The 13,503-nt window shown below is 37.5% G+C and overlaps 3 protein-coding genes across 4 annotated transcripts in view; 2 read left to right on the forward strand and 1 right to left on the reverse strand.

Moving 5' to 3' along the window:
• Positions 1-630: 630 nt before the first annotated feature.
• LOC145908184 (solute carrier family 35 member B1-like) lies at positions 631-4,819 on the forward strand. Of its 2 annotated transcripts, none has more exons than XM_082995395.1 (8): positions 631-1,437; positions 2,280-2,371; positions 2,456-2,583; positions 2,731-2,925; positions 3,274-3,400; positions 3,469-3,593; positions 3,896-4,031; positions 4,201-4,819. In XM_082995395.1, the coding sequence occupies exons 1-8, from the start codon at positions 1,160-1,162 to the stop codon at positions 4,269-4,271; spliced, it is 1,152 nt and encodes a 383-aa protein (XP_082851521.1). In that variant the 5' UTR covers positions 631-1,159; the 3' UTR covers positions 4,272-4,819. The 2 variants fall into 2 exon arrangements, with proteins under 2 accessions (XP_082851521.1, XP_082851522.1); XM_082995396.1 differs by lacking the exon at positions 631-1,437 and adding an exon at positions 1,468-1,953.
• A 442-nt stretch (positions 4,820-5,261) lies between these two features.
• Positions 5,262-10,460, forward strand: LOC145909228 (vacuolar protein sorting-associated protein 52 homolog). The gene is made up of 17 exons (XM_082996558.1): positions 5,262-5,406; positions 5,615-5,667; positions 5,769-5,844; positions 5,917-5,984; positions 6,111-6,286; positions 6,348-6,498; positions 6,574-6,674; positions 6,789-6,921; positions 6,985-7,179; positions 7,371-7,526; positions 7,617-7,697; positions 7,860-8,021; positions 8,249-8,350; positions 8,612-8,713; positions 9,059-9,190; positions 9,499-9,663; positions 10,221-10,460. The coding sequence occupies exons 1-17, from the start codon at positions 5,337-5,339 to the stop codon at positions 10,365-10,367; spliced, it is 2,070 nt and encodes a 689-aa protein (XP_082852684.1). The 5' UTR covers positions 5,262-5,336; the 3' UTR covers positions 10,368-10,460.
• Positions 10,461-10,656: 196 nt separating this feature from the next.
• The window catches only part of LOC145909227 (protein bicaudal C homolog 1-like), a 30,214-nt gene continuing 27,367 nt past the window's right edge, over positions 10,657-13,503 (reverse strand). The window contains exons 22-24 of the mRNA XM_082996557.1: positions 12,893-13,191; positions 12,371-12,470; positions 10,657-12,142 (exon numbers count right to left, since the gene is read on the reverse strand). Of these exons, the coding sequence (XP_082852683.1) occupies positions 11,871-12,142; positions 12,371-12,470; positions 12,893-13,191 (671 nt within the window). The 3' untranslated portion in view covers positions 10,657-11,870. The remainder of the gene's footprint in view (positions 12,143-12,370; positions 12,471-12,892; positions 13,192-13,503) is intronic.

A 13,503-nucleotide genomic window follows, 5' to 3' on the forward strand; every position in this document is an offset into this window, starting at 1 on the left:
TGTTTAGTGCATTCATAATCAGTTTTTTAGCTATTGTGAGGTACTTAAGGTAACATGTAAAGTACTTGCAGGTAGGTAACATTGACCGATTAACGAACAATGTAACACGTAACGAACATAATTAACACATACAAAGATATTTTTCTTTATATATCTAGAAATATATGAGCGTTACAACCTAGGCCATAGAATTCGACTACGTCAAATTTAAAGAAACATGGTTTTGATACAATAGGTGTGGTTACAAAGTTGTTTGATCACCAAATGTTAACTGGAGTTAGATTGTTTAAGATGGAACTTATCCAGTGTTTCTAACCCACGTAAAAATGCTTCACGACAATTGAATCCAAGCGTCACGCTGCATGCATCGTGATAACGGGAAACTAAAAATAAAAGAAGGCCGACCGACGCACAATGACGAGACGCTAAGAGAGATGACCAATTGAAAAACTTAGCTGCTCTGTGGCAGACATACGAATATTTGTAGTCCAGATTACAATAGTATAGCTGAGTTTTTCAGCAGCGAAACGACATAAAGCAGCTTTTGAACCGAATATTAAAGGCCTCATTGTTACAGCCTGTGCATTTCAACTAGAATCAGTTCAGCATTTAGATGTGACATGATTATGTGAAAAAACCAGATGCTGTGGGTATTTTCTTCGGGCAAACATTACATTGAGCGTTGTTTGTATGTATTTTCTATTTCCCTCTCCGCAAGGACTGTGAGAGCGGAAACCAGTTATGTCCCATTATTCTCACAGCATTTAAACAACTTTATCCGCTTTCAATAAAAAATTGAAAAGCCTGCTTTTCTATGTAGAAAGGGGAGTGGAATATATATGTTTTTCATTGCTAGGATTACCGCCTTCGAAATGGGTAGGTCTGTTACACTTGACTGAGCTTGCTCGAAGAAAGTAGTGTTAACGAACGAATGGCTGCTTGAATTAAAGTAGCTTGGCCGATGACGTGGAAATTACAGCAGCCAGGCTTATTAACTTGAATTGACTGAAATCGAACTTACTTCTTTGTTTGTACTTTGAAATTGGCGCGTTGACTGTACTGAAAATTAGTACTTGGCCGCGGGCGGATTTCAGCACATACTTGTGTGTGCGTTGACGCTGACGGGCGTCGTTTTGGGTTAGAGTAAATATACTACGTTATGACTGCCAACACAGAGGAACTAGGGCTAGGACAGGATACTTCCGCTACATCAGGCAATGGAGAAGTAAAGTACGAAATTTTGGACGTGGGTCCGGATCCAGAGCATCACAATTATCAGCAAACGGCTGAAATCATTGACTGTGACGCCATTCAGGTCGCTTCAGGACTATTAGGTTGCAGAGCGATGTCAAGACAGAACCAGTTTAAACAGCTGATAACGTACGCCGTTGGAATATTTTTTTTCTACTTGCTTTATGGAATCATCCAAGAACATTTGTAAGTTCTACTTTTTAGACTTGGTGTGTCGAATATTGTTCAATTACACGCTGGTGGACTACAATAGATGATTTGGATGGTATTTAACGAGCCACTCTACACGTCATGACACGCTCTGCTTGTTTGCTCATGTGGGCGTGTCGCCGTTCTGCTTCGGTGGCCGTATGTGACGTCAAATGTACATGTGGCTTTTTTGTTCTTGGGGGAACGAACTGTAGTAATCAAGAATAAGATGTAGTTTTCAGCTTTGTGAATTCGTTGGTTGTTAGAAATGGTGCTGTAACATTATTTTGGTTTCTTAATTTTTTGTTTTTTGATGACAGTTTAGGTAAAAATAATTTCGTGTCTCCACTTAAAAGGATGCAGATTTTATGAATAAAAATCCTGTAAAATAGGAGCAATCTTGTCAAATATGTCTTCGCACAAAATACAATATAACCAAACCAAACAACTGGTCACATGCTTTTGTGGCATATTTTTCTGTTACTTATTTTTTGGAATTGCTCAAGAGAAATTGTGAGTTTCATTGTTTACAAAATCCCTTACTGGAATTCACAAGATTGTTGAAGTTTCCTTTATTCAGATCACAGGAAAATTAAACAAGCATAGTTAAAATACCACCATTCGTATATATACAATTTAACTTAGTATAGTCCAGATTGTTAAAAATGTTTTGATATATCCTCTAAATTATATTGGTAATCCGCAAACATAATTGCAACTACATCGTTTATGATGAATGTCAGTTTATTAAATGAAGAGGTTTGATAATTTTAAAATTGTTATGTTTCATTATAAGTTTTAAAATTCTCAGTATAAGTTTTACTATGTTTTTTTTTTAGATTAAGGGGGGAATATGGGGGAGATCAATTCACCTATGCTCAAGCACTTGTGTTTGTCCAGTGCGTATTTAATGCCTTGTTTTCAAAAACAAGTAAGTGAATGTTTAAATAAACTGTAAAAAGTCATACTTAAAATTGTTGCGCCTGCTTGATATTAATGCCTTCTGTGATTGTAGTTATGTCGTATACCAAACCAGACCCTGACAAAACACCGAAGATGTTATATGTGATGTGTTCAATTTGTTATATGGGTGCTATGGTTGCTAGTAACCATGCACTATTATATGTCAGCTATCCAAAACAGGTTGGTTCATCCAAAATACTAACTATGAGTAAAAATATATCCATTTTTTTTAATTTTTTTGTGAACTTTTAATTCAAAACAATTATGAAGTTTGTTGCCTTGCCAGCTGGACTTGCTTGAAGTTTTAAATCCCTTTTACTAATGCAGGTGATCGGTAAAGCATGTAAGCCTATTCCCGTTATGATCCTGGGTGTGATATTTGCACACAAGCGCTACCCAGTGGTGAAATATCTTTTTGTTCTGATGATCGTATGTGGAGTTGCTGGTTTTATTTACAAGGACAGCAAAGCTGTAGACAGCAGTGAACATTTGTTTACAATTGGGTTGGGGGAATTTCTTCTGGTAGGTCTAATAGAAAATTAATTGTATGTTTATTCGGTGAACGTAGATTGCGTGAACAAACTGATTTTTTTTTTTATTAAGGCAGTAGTTCATTGTTTTTGCGTGCATTGTTTTCTGATGGGTTTTTTATTCAACATTTCCGCCTGCTTTTTAAATTTGTTGTTACAAAACATACTTTTTTTATTTTCAAGTCACATCACCTTTAGCTGCTGCACCAATAAAATAGCCAGTCAACATTTTTTGTGTGCATTAATTGTTTCACAACACAAAATGTAAATATATTTCGGGATCCTGCAATACTTTTTCATGAATCAAAATGTAGCAAACAGACAAACATTTATTTTTCAGCTTCTGTCCCTCTCATTGGATGGATTCACTGGTGTCACTCAAGAAAGAATGCGGGCCAAACATTCCACAAATCATCACCATATGATGTATAACATTAACTTTTATTCCTGTATCATTCTCGGAACAGGTATGTGTCGCTTGTGGTGTGCATAACTAAAATATTAAGAAAAATGTACTCCTTAAATTGCTTTGTAGGTCTTGTGGTTTCCGGGCAAGGAATTGGGTTTTTCCGATTTATCATGATGCATCCAGTAGTTTTGTGGTATCTACTTCTCTTTAGCCTTACCTCAGCATTTGGTCAACATTATATTTTCCTCACAGTGAGTTTTTCCACATGCTTTGTTTGATTAGCTTTCCAATCTACTTGGGACTGGATAAAATATGCACTGTACTGTAGAAGTTTATGTTGATAAGCCCTATTCAAAGGATTGACAAAGCCAGTTTGTTTGTTATAATTTAATTTCCTGTATTCACAATAAAACAAACACATATATACAACTATTTTGCAGGTAAATCATGATTATTGATATATCCAAACACATTGTTTTGCTATGGCACAACTATATATATTTGGTACATGTGAATTGTTATGTATGGTTACTCTTGATATCCTTGTTTACAGGTGGTTGAATTTGGTCCTTTAACATGTTCGGTGATCACAACTACACGCAAGTTTTTTACTGTCCTATTTTCCGTTATACTCTTTCAAAACCCAATGAGTCAAAGACAATGGTTGAGCACTTTTCTTGTCTTCACAGGTAATCAAATTTCTAAATATCCATATAGGTGCTTGTTTTAACTGTGAAATAAAGATATTTAACTGAGAAGATGCCCAAGGAAAGAATTTGGACAGGCAGCATCCGATGGATCTTACAATAAATACATATTTCCGTTAACAAACATAACACAAATACTCTTGCCTTTTAGGTCTTGGTCTTGACTCTATATATGGAAGATCAATCAAGCCCAAGGTTAAAAGCGATGCCCCAACAAAGTAACTCTGCTGCTGCAATGCCCAATACAACAAAGTAGCCAACCAAGTGTATGTCAAATAAAAGTGCATTTCAGAGATATTTTTGGCCAAGTTTAAAGTGTAAAGGTGGTAGCCCTACCGTTTGACTTTTGATTTTAGCTTTTCTGACAGTATAATTGGTGCTCTACAAGCATTTCAAAATAGACTATTGCTGATTGAACTCCTTTTTAATTGTAATTGATGTGAAAAAAATCATCTGCACTGATATTTAGTCCTTTTTTGTTGTTGGAAAAAAGTCTTCTTTGTAATTAAAACCTCCAAATATAACATGGTATCATTTTAAGTCTTCTCATGCCATTGGTTACGGTTGTTGATGATTTTTACTGTTTAAACACCTTTTCCGCATTGCAGTTGCTACTCATTCTTACATTGTGCCTAAAATCCTATTGCGTTCTTTTTGGTTGAGATTAAGTGAGTTTATGTTGCTTTTATTTTTAGGCAATTGTGCAGAACTTTCGCGCTTTTCTTGTAGCACAATTTATGGGTAAATAAAAATCCATTTTTTATTGGGACCAAAAACACACCTTCAGACGTAGTTTAATTTTAATACTGGAGTGAATGTCCGATAACATACCCAATAGATTTATATCGTACTTACAAAATATGGCTTATTCATGCAAAATACTTGAGATTCTATATTCAGTAAAAACTAAAAAGGGACTACAAAAGACGAGGATTTAGGCTATGTTGATCTTTCTGAGGATTTTCAAAGCATAATGGGCCCAAACAAGTTTCATTGTGACTGGTGTTAAAACTTGTGTACATATTTAAATTGAAGGATTATGCATTTTTATTACTCTCTCTTTAGTGCAGCAGAAATTTCCTAACTTTTTTCTATGAATTGTGAGGCCCAGAAAAATTTTTTTCGGCCAATTCCATAGAAATCGGTACACAATATTGTTTAGAATATCGTTACGCATGATTAAATAATTGATTGACATTTGCCAAATACAACTAACTCTTGTTGTTCAAGTTAATGTAAAAATTTACACAATTCCTCCTATTTTCGTGTTTGTTGTTATTCGGCGCAATGGATCTTGCTGTAAATTTAGACAACTTGGACTTAACATCGGACGACTATGTATTGGACAACGTGGACGGTAAGACAAGTACATTGGAGATATAAGTACGTAATACATATAAATACTGTAAGATTGAAAGCAATATTTTTTGCAATTATATCAGCCTCAGTGCTCCACCACATTATGTGTTATGTCCATATTGGAATGCAAAACGTTGGCTAGTCCTTACACCTTTTACACAATCAACATTTACATATTTCACATGCACATTTTTGTGTTTTTGTAGAACACATCCAGGAGAATTTGGAAGATGACTTAGTCAAGGAGGCACTTGAATCTGTATGACTTTTTTATGATTTAAAATAAAAAAAATTATCTTAAATTCTTCTGTAATCCCAGCAAATATTATTGCTGTTTTTTTGTTGTTTAAAAATGTTTAGGGTGTTGATTTGAGACAGTATGCGAAGCAAATCGAAAAAGATTTATCACAGGTTGAAAATGGATCTATACAGGATTGTGAGTATAGACCTGATATCCTAACTAATTAAAATCATATTTTTTATGGTGAAATCTTGTGCTATTATTTAGACATCGCTGAAAGTGGAAACATATCTCAGCTCCACACACAAATAGGGGAATGTGATCAAGTTTTGGAGGTTTGTGTTTAAGTCCATTGAAATAAAAAATTTAATTGCATGCACATTCGATGTTGACTACAATTTACTTTAGCTAACATGTTTTTTTCAAAAATATGACAGGATTTTGTTGTGTTCTTGTTGTAGAGAATGGAAGGAATGTTGCATGGGTTCCAACACGATCTCAGCAGCATCAGTTCCGAGATACAATGTCTTCAGGAGCAATCGGTGGCAATGAACGTAAAACTGAAGAATCGTCAATCAGTCAAAAGTGAATTGAGCCAACTAGTCGATGAAATGGTTGTTCCTGAAGTAATGATATCGTAAGTGAAAACACAAAGTTGTGTGAAGTTCACTGCCTATGATGTTTTACTTTGTATCTAGAACCATTCTAGAATCCCCAGTCACGGAACGAGTGTTTTTGGAGCAGCTTCATGAGCTTAACCACAAAATAAATTTTGTGAAACAACATGCCTATAACGAAACAGCAGCATGCCAAGATGTCCAGGATGTAGTTGAAAAACTGAAATACAAGGTTTTTGGTTATTTTATTTAGTTTAGTTACAAAAGGAATTTGATGTCAATTGAATTGTAAATCTTCACTTTTTAGGCTGTAGGCAAAATTCGTGACTTTATGCTCCACAAGATTGCCTCATTTCGCAAACCTCTTAGCAACTATCAACTGGGACAGAATGCCATGCTAAATAATAGGTATAAAAACTATAAATAACAGTGTTATTTATAAACTTATGTGGAATGCAACAATATCTCATGGCAAAAGATATTATGTAATCATTGAAATTCCTAATATCTTCTGTGTGCAAGGTTTTTCTACGAATTCCTGTTATCGAACGAGCGTCAAGTTGCCAATGAAGTGAAAGACGAATATGTCGACACACTAAGCAAAGTGTACTTTTCATACTTCAAGAGTTATCTCAATAGAATCATGAAACTTCATGTGAGAATACAGCCTTCTCCCTGTTGCATGGCGTTTGTTTCTGATCACATGTGTTTTTGGCAGTTTGATGATGCAGCTGGAAGGGATGATCTCATGGCTGTGGAAGACTCATCCAAAAGAGGTTTTTTCTCTTCCTCACGACCAGCGATGCGGAACAGATCTTCCGTTTTCACCATTGGCAAAAGAGACGAGATATTAAAAGAGGGCTTGGAAGCCCCGGTTATTGTTCCCCATGCTGCACAGAAAAATGACACCAAAGTAAAAATTTGTGACATGGTTGAATTTATGACTTGGTTTTATTTGTCACAAACATTTGTTTTGTTTCTTGATGTAAATTATTTTTCCTGTGAATTAAAGTTTCATGTCAAAGGCTAATCATTGGTTTAAATTTTTAACATGATAGTTTATGTTTCACTTGATTTCCAGTACATTTACTCTTTTTCTTACAGTACTCATTTGAGAGTTTGTTCAGGAGTCAACAGTACTCCTTACTGGATGTGAGTTGCAGAGAATATCTTTTTATATGTGATTTCTTCATGTTCACTCCGTCGAACGCAAAAGATCTGTTCAATGCTGTTTTGGGGAAAACGCTCGCTCTTGTCTTGGTGTGTACATACAGATTTTTATGAGTTGAGCATACAGTCAGAATTCAGAATTAAAAAAAAACATTGTTGTAATTTGTTTTCTTATTGCAGAAACATGTGGACACAATATGTTCAGACTCCTATGATAGCATTGCTCTTTTCATATGTATTCACATTGTCAACAAATTTAAGGTAAAAAAACAAAAACATTTTTAATGTGATGTAGTGCTATATATTATTGATGGTGTATGACTCACTGGGTTAAGAAACCTTGATACAAATGTTCACTCATGGCCATTATTGACAGAATATTGTTTTTCTGACAGTTGTTGTAATTGTTTTTTCTGTGTAAAGGTGATAATGCATGATCGGGAAGTGACTGTGTTGAATCGATACTGGGATACTGTGAATGCAATTTTGTGGCCGAGATTTGAGCAAATTGTGAGGATGCACATCAGAAGTGTTGTGGATTGCAACGTTAATCATCTTGCCTCCATTGACGTTCGACCTCACTATGTAAAGCTTTTGTCTGTTTTTTTTATAACGTTATAGTCGTTAACTTTTTACGTTTTAATTCGATTTTCATGTACCTTTTTACATTGGAGAATATCGTTGCATAGGTTTATGCGTTGTTTAAACGAATAGAACCGATATTTTTAATTATAAATTGAGTCAAGATTACTTCTATCAAAATAAACCAACTCTACATCCATTTAGTCTGGTAAACGTTGAATTGCGAATAGATTACTCGGCGATATGCGGAGTTCAGTGCTGCCATAGTGAGGATCAATGAAAACCTCCCCAGCCCACAGGTCGAACAAGTGCTTGGGGAACTACAATCAGAGGTAAAAAATGGTGTATTGTGCGTTTATTTTAAATTGTGGTTACCTCACACCTGACCGTCACTTGTGCGAAAGGCTGTAGTTGCTCACAGGAACTGCATCAAACTGCAAAGGCAAAGACATCTGTTTTCGTTAGGCACCAAACTAAGTGCATCCGTACGGACAAGGTGGAATCACTAAATCAAAGCAAAAACTAAATCATTAGTGCCGTCAACCCATATTTGTTGTTTAAACATTTAAAAACGACGATGCTCAACTTTTCAGGTTCAAAACTTCATCCTGCGACTCGCCGCTTGCTTTCGTGAACGCAAAGACCAACTTGTTTTTCTCATCAACAACTATGACATGATGCTGTCTGTCCTTATGGTAAGCCCTCTCTATAGGGCTGTTTCTTTAACTGTTCATCAAGGAGCTTTATACTTATTGCAAACGAATTCTGTTCAGATTTCCTATGTTATTTATAATGTCTTGTTTCTTGCGGTGAACTAGGTCCGAACTTTTTGGAAATTATTTTTTATTCTTTGGGAGATGCAGACTTGGTGTACAAACTGTTTCGACCTGCAAGCGCAGTGCCACAGGTAACAGCTGCACTAATGACACCTTACAGGTCGAAACAGTGTGTACACCCAGTCTGCAGCTCTCGATAATTAATATGACTCTTTTTGCAAATGTCTTTTGTTTTGTATAATTCGCAAAAATTAACTGTCCCAGGAACGGACGGCGGAAGAGTCGAAAGAATCTGACAGTTTCCAACAGTTGTTGAACAGTCGAACCCAGGAATATGTCGACGAAATTCTTGCCCCTCACTTTGGTGGAATGATGGCTTTTGTCAAAGACTGCGAGGTAAAACTCTGGTCTCGATGGAGAATAATTTTCCTGTAAACTGGCATTAAACAGAAATGTTGACACGAGATGGCGAAAACTTGTCACTTGAAAAAAGGACGGTTAATTTATTCCAAAACGTTTACCAGCAACTTTTCATTTTGGGGGGGGTTTGTAGCTAAACTTGTTGGCTTTTCAAGTAATCATGTTCTTTTAAAGTCGTTTTGGCAAATATGGGAAGGCGTCTTGATTTTCAATATGTCGTAAGTTTTCACTCAACCAAAAATCAAAAGCGTTTCCAGTACCGAAAACTTCTATGGTTGTTCCAGAACGTGATCGAATCCGGGCAGACCGACAAGTTGCGCGTTTATGAACAGAAGGTGGCGCCCTTGGTTCAGGGGTTTGCCGCAGGGTGGCGCACAAGTGTGGACTTAATAAGCCGAGAAGTGACGCGTTCCTTCACCAACTTCAAAGTGGGCAGCACCATTGTTCAGGTGATTAAAACAAACATTGTTCATATTACGTTATAGTATCGCACATTTAACCTAATACCAACGCATATGCACCGCTTCGGGTCCGGGTAAGTTTTTAAGCCTAGTTAAAATGTTAATTTCCCCATTCTAGTTATGCTATTACCATAAACCACCGATCGTCATTGTTAGCAAACGTTTAAGTTATGTCATCCAATACCGACCAACCAAGTTTTTGTATGATTCAGGGTTGTGCATACAGAATACTAAGCTAATTTGGATCAGTTCGAACCAAGGTCCCCTGGCAGACTGTCGATCGCGCACCACATCACGATATATATTTATATGTTATTATGTAACTTAACATAGAAATACATATCAAGACTGGGTTTTTGTAATAACAAACAAAACGGTGCCGTGGATATGGCATTATACACTACAGGTAAACCGCACAGTAAAAAAAATTACTAGAGTGAATGTAAAAGAAGAGCTCTTGGCACCTTTAAAGGTTACAAATGGAACCTTGGCTGGAAATCAAATTGTTAAATCGTTAAAGTGAGCTTTTGCATTTTGTCTTTCAGGCGGCGTTTACCAGTTTGATCCAGTACTATCACCGGTTTCAAAAACTATTTACTCAGTCTCCCTTTAAGTCGGTGCCGGCCAAATCCGAACTGGTCAACATGCATTTAATCATGGTCGAAATGAAAAAATATAAACCTAATTTCTAGCAACCTCTTTCAAGCACTTGTCCGTATTTGTATTCATTCTTAACTGTCCAAGTTTAAGGTCATGTTGGAACGGTTCGAGCGTTGGTCCTATGGTGCAATACTATTACGATTTATTTCCATTCCAGATGTTTATTTGATAAATACTAACGACGTTTTGCACAAATCGCGAATGTTGTTGCTTTGTTGACGTGGTTCTAAAATCTGTGGAGGCTGTCTTTTAACATCTTTCTATTAAACTTAATGCCCTGCGCAGCATCAAACACTTGTGCATCAACGATTTTAATAAAACAGCAATAAATAGAAAACGATGTTTGGGAATCACCAATTTGAACGCAGAAAAAGACGCAACTCTAAGCGAATAGTAACCGAAAAGACGACAAAGAAGCACTTTGTAGAAAGAGTATAGATTCGTCGATTGAACTTGACAGAGAAAGTTGGAAAGGAAACATTATTTACAAGGTTCGTACCGGTGGAATTATATACAGTGCTTACTTGGCCGTTCACTTGAATAAGGCCTGGAATTCATACATTGCTCTCCGTTATAAGTTTGTCGGTACGCAATGTGAGAGAAAAAGGTTTTGTGTTAGTGCAAATTTTTTAACACGGAGGTTAGATGGATATGTTACAGCGCAAAACCTTGTATTGTATAGCACGCAGAGATTTTATGCAATACAGAAGAAATTTCTGAAACCAATCCGCAGCGCCGCATTTCTACTTAAAACTTTTATGGGAAACACCGCGGCGACTCCCAATGTAATACTAAAATGCACATCAATTGCAGATAGGCGCTGTTGGCTTGAGGGCCGTACAGAAAGGAAATCTTTGGCAACTTCGAAACCGGAATGCGAAACAAAACAAGGGAAATAAAACACGTTAGATTGTGTAAAAGAGAAACACGATTGCCTGCACGATGCACAATGTACTTTAAACCAAGCGCAATACTCACTAATGCAACACGCTAAAAGAAATTGAGAAGCAAGGCTAGAACCGTACGAAAATGGGGCTACTTTAGGTAAAGGTCAAGCAATAAGCGTGTGTGTTTTGTGCAAGTGTGGCTAAAGTCGGATTGTCTCCCGCGTGGCGAATGCCGATAGGCTGTAAACTGTGCGATGAAAACTTGCATCCCGTTTACCAGAACAGTGTTTCACAAATATTTTTCAATCTTTGTAAAGCGAAACCAAGCGATTTTGGTCCAAAATGCAATCAAGCAGGGCAGTGTTTCGCCCAACAAAAATGCCCCCATTACCTCGTACCTCGCACAAACAAAACGAAACAAGGTAAATAACGTAGTTAGGCAAAGCACGATTGGGGTTAAAACTAGGCGTGTGAGTGTGTACCTTCCCTGTTATATAGCGACTACACGATTCAAAGCACAGCACAGGAGCAGTAGCATTCGGCGACAAACAAAGACACGATCTCAATCTGAAAGTGCTTTAAAACTTTTACCGTTTTTTGCCTCGGGCATCCTCATTTTCCCCAACTGCGGGAGAATTCCCAAGATTCCTACCAACGGCCGCTCTTGCTCGCGCTGCTCAACAAGCGACTCGACGATAGAGTGCCGTGCGAGGGGTTCTCCCTAACACGCGAACGGCCTACATTTGGGGGTTCCCCGCCAACATCGCCGTCAAGGAATCCGCCCAGGAGGTTGTTACCCGGTGGACGCAAGATGTTGGGAGAACCCGGCGCATGAAGGGATTGGTTGCGAGCCAGGGTTGGAGCGCCAGGGGCCGCGTTCAAAGCGTTGCCATAAAGAAGGTTGCGATTCTTTTTCAGTTCTGCGTTAAAAAGGCATGAGTAATTGGTTGCTGCCTTGGACTTGCTAGTGTGTCTTATTTCTAGAGCGCTTTAACAGTGCTGTGACGTCAGGTACATTATCCACCATAGACCTACATTAACAAACCGAGATATTTTGTAACATATCCCTTCAAACCCTAAGAATTATTGCAATAGACCTCTCTGATGTTACATGAGTCGTAGATATTACGGCCGAGGCAATTACTTACCTTCAATAGCCATTAGAATCTTTCTTCGGGGCCCAAAAGTTGTAATCCCAAGCTCCTTAAGATCAGGCTCCGTTAGTGTGAGGAATGTTTGCAAGTCCACCTATTTAACATAAAGACAAAGTCGTAACTACATCCGACCTAACGTGTATAGTTTGCAAGGAAGGCGTCTAACTAAATGGAAAGTAACAGCAAATGAAAACAATCCACAGCTAATATGCTATTATTAGCAAACGTTTTGAACTCTGCTGTGCTCATCATCAATAATATGAAAGAAGCGTTTGTTTATGTTGAAGAGATTAAAAGTTAAACATACTATAAAAAAGCGACGACTATAAACCATTGATTCGAGTGTCAATTGGACGAATTCATAACATGGAAACACACCGTTTACATTGATTTTAGAGTCTTGATTTAAACTCCATAATACTGGATGCTACTTAACCTATCAGTTCCGCGGTTGGTTTTCGAAGTGGCCAAAACGCTATTGGAAAGTTGTTGGTGACTTTATTTTTCATTCCTTACCTCTTGAGCTACAAACACGTCGTTGTATTTATCCAAATTCAAGTATTTCAGTAAATCTTTCAGTTCAACGCAATTCGGGCCTCCCAGATGGTTGTCAGTTAAAAGGGACAGAGCGGCCTCCAGTGGCTGATTCTTAATCTCCGCATTTTGCATCAACTTCATCGACGGATCAGAGGCAGTTGGATTGGGGCGGTGCGTCACTTCCGGTTCTCTGTACTGGAGAGGGGGGCTGGGCTCGTCATTGGGATGTGGGGGCGTCGGGAGGTTCCGGTTTCTGTAGTCGTTCGAGTACGGGTCGACTGCGATTTAAAAGCAGGTTATGATTGGATTTTTCGAGCAGTATTTAGTGAGAGACAAAGTTAACAAAATATTGGTCACGCATGAACAGGTATTTTTCCAGAAAAGTTTTTTTCGCTGTGGGACAAACTGATGCTCCCGTCAAAAGTGGCTCCAAATAAAAAACACTAAATTTAAACTTTCACTTGAAAATTTGTTTTCATTAATCAAATCTTTAGTAAAAAAAACGCTTTTCGGTAAAGAAAGAGATTTTTTTCGGCGAACATAACGCTTCATCAAAATTACTGGAAAATTTGAAAACATAATTTTTAAGG

Source organism: Ascidia mentula, chromosome 7 (assembly GCF_947561715.1).
Source record: "Ascidia mentula chromosome 7, kaAscMent1.1, whole genome shotgun sequence".
In the NCBI taxonomy this organism is placed as follows: domain Eukaryota; kingdom Metazoa; phylum Chordata; class Ascidiacea; order Phlebobranchia; family Ascidiidae; genus Ascidia; species Ascidia mentula.

Coding starts and splice junctions, on each gene's coding strand:
- LOC145908184 (XM_082995395.1), top strand. CDS start 1,160: ATGACTGCCAACACAGAGGAACTAGGGCTAGGACAGGATACTTCCGCT. Junction 2,372..2,455: donor TGCCTTGTTTTCAAAAACAA/GTAAGTGAATGT, acceptor CTGTGATTGTAG/TTATGTCGTATACCAAACCA. Junction 2,584..2,730: donor ATGTCAGCTATCCAAAACAG/GTTGGTTCATCC, acceptor TTACTAATGCAG/GTGATCGGTAAAGCATGTAA.
- LOC145909228 (XM_082996558.1), top strand. CDS start 5,337: ATGGATCTTGCTGTAAATTTAGACAACTTGGACTTAACATCGGACGAC. Junction 5,407..5,614: donor TGTATTGGACAACGTGGACG/GTAAGACAAGTA, acceptor GTGTTTTTGTAG/AACACATCCAGGAGAATTTG. Junction 5,845..5,916: donor AAATGGATCTATACAGGATT/GTGAGTATAGAC, acceptor GCTATTATTTAG/ACATCGCTGAAAGTGGAAAC.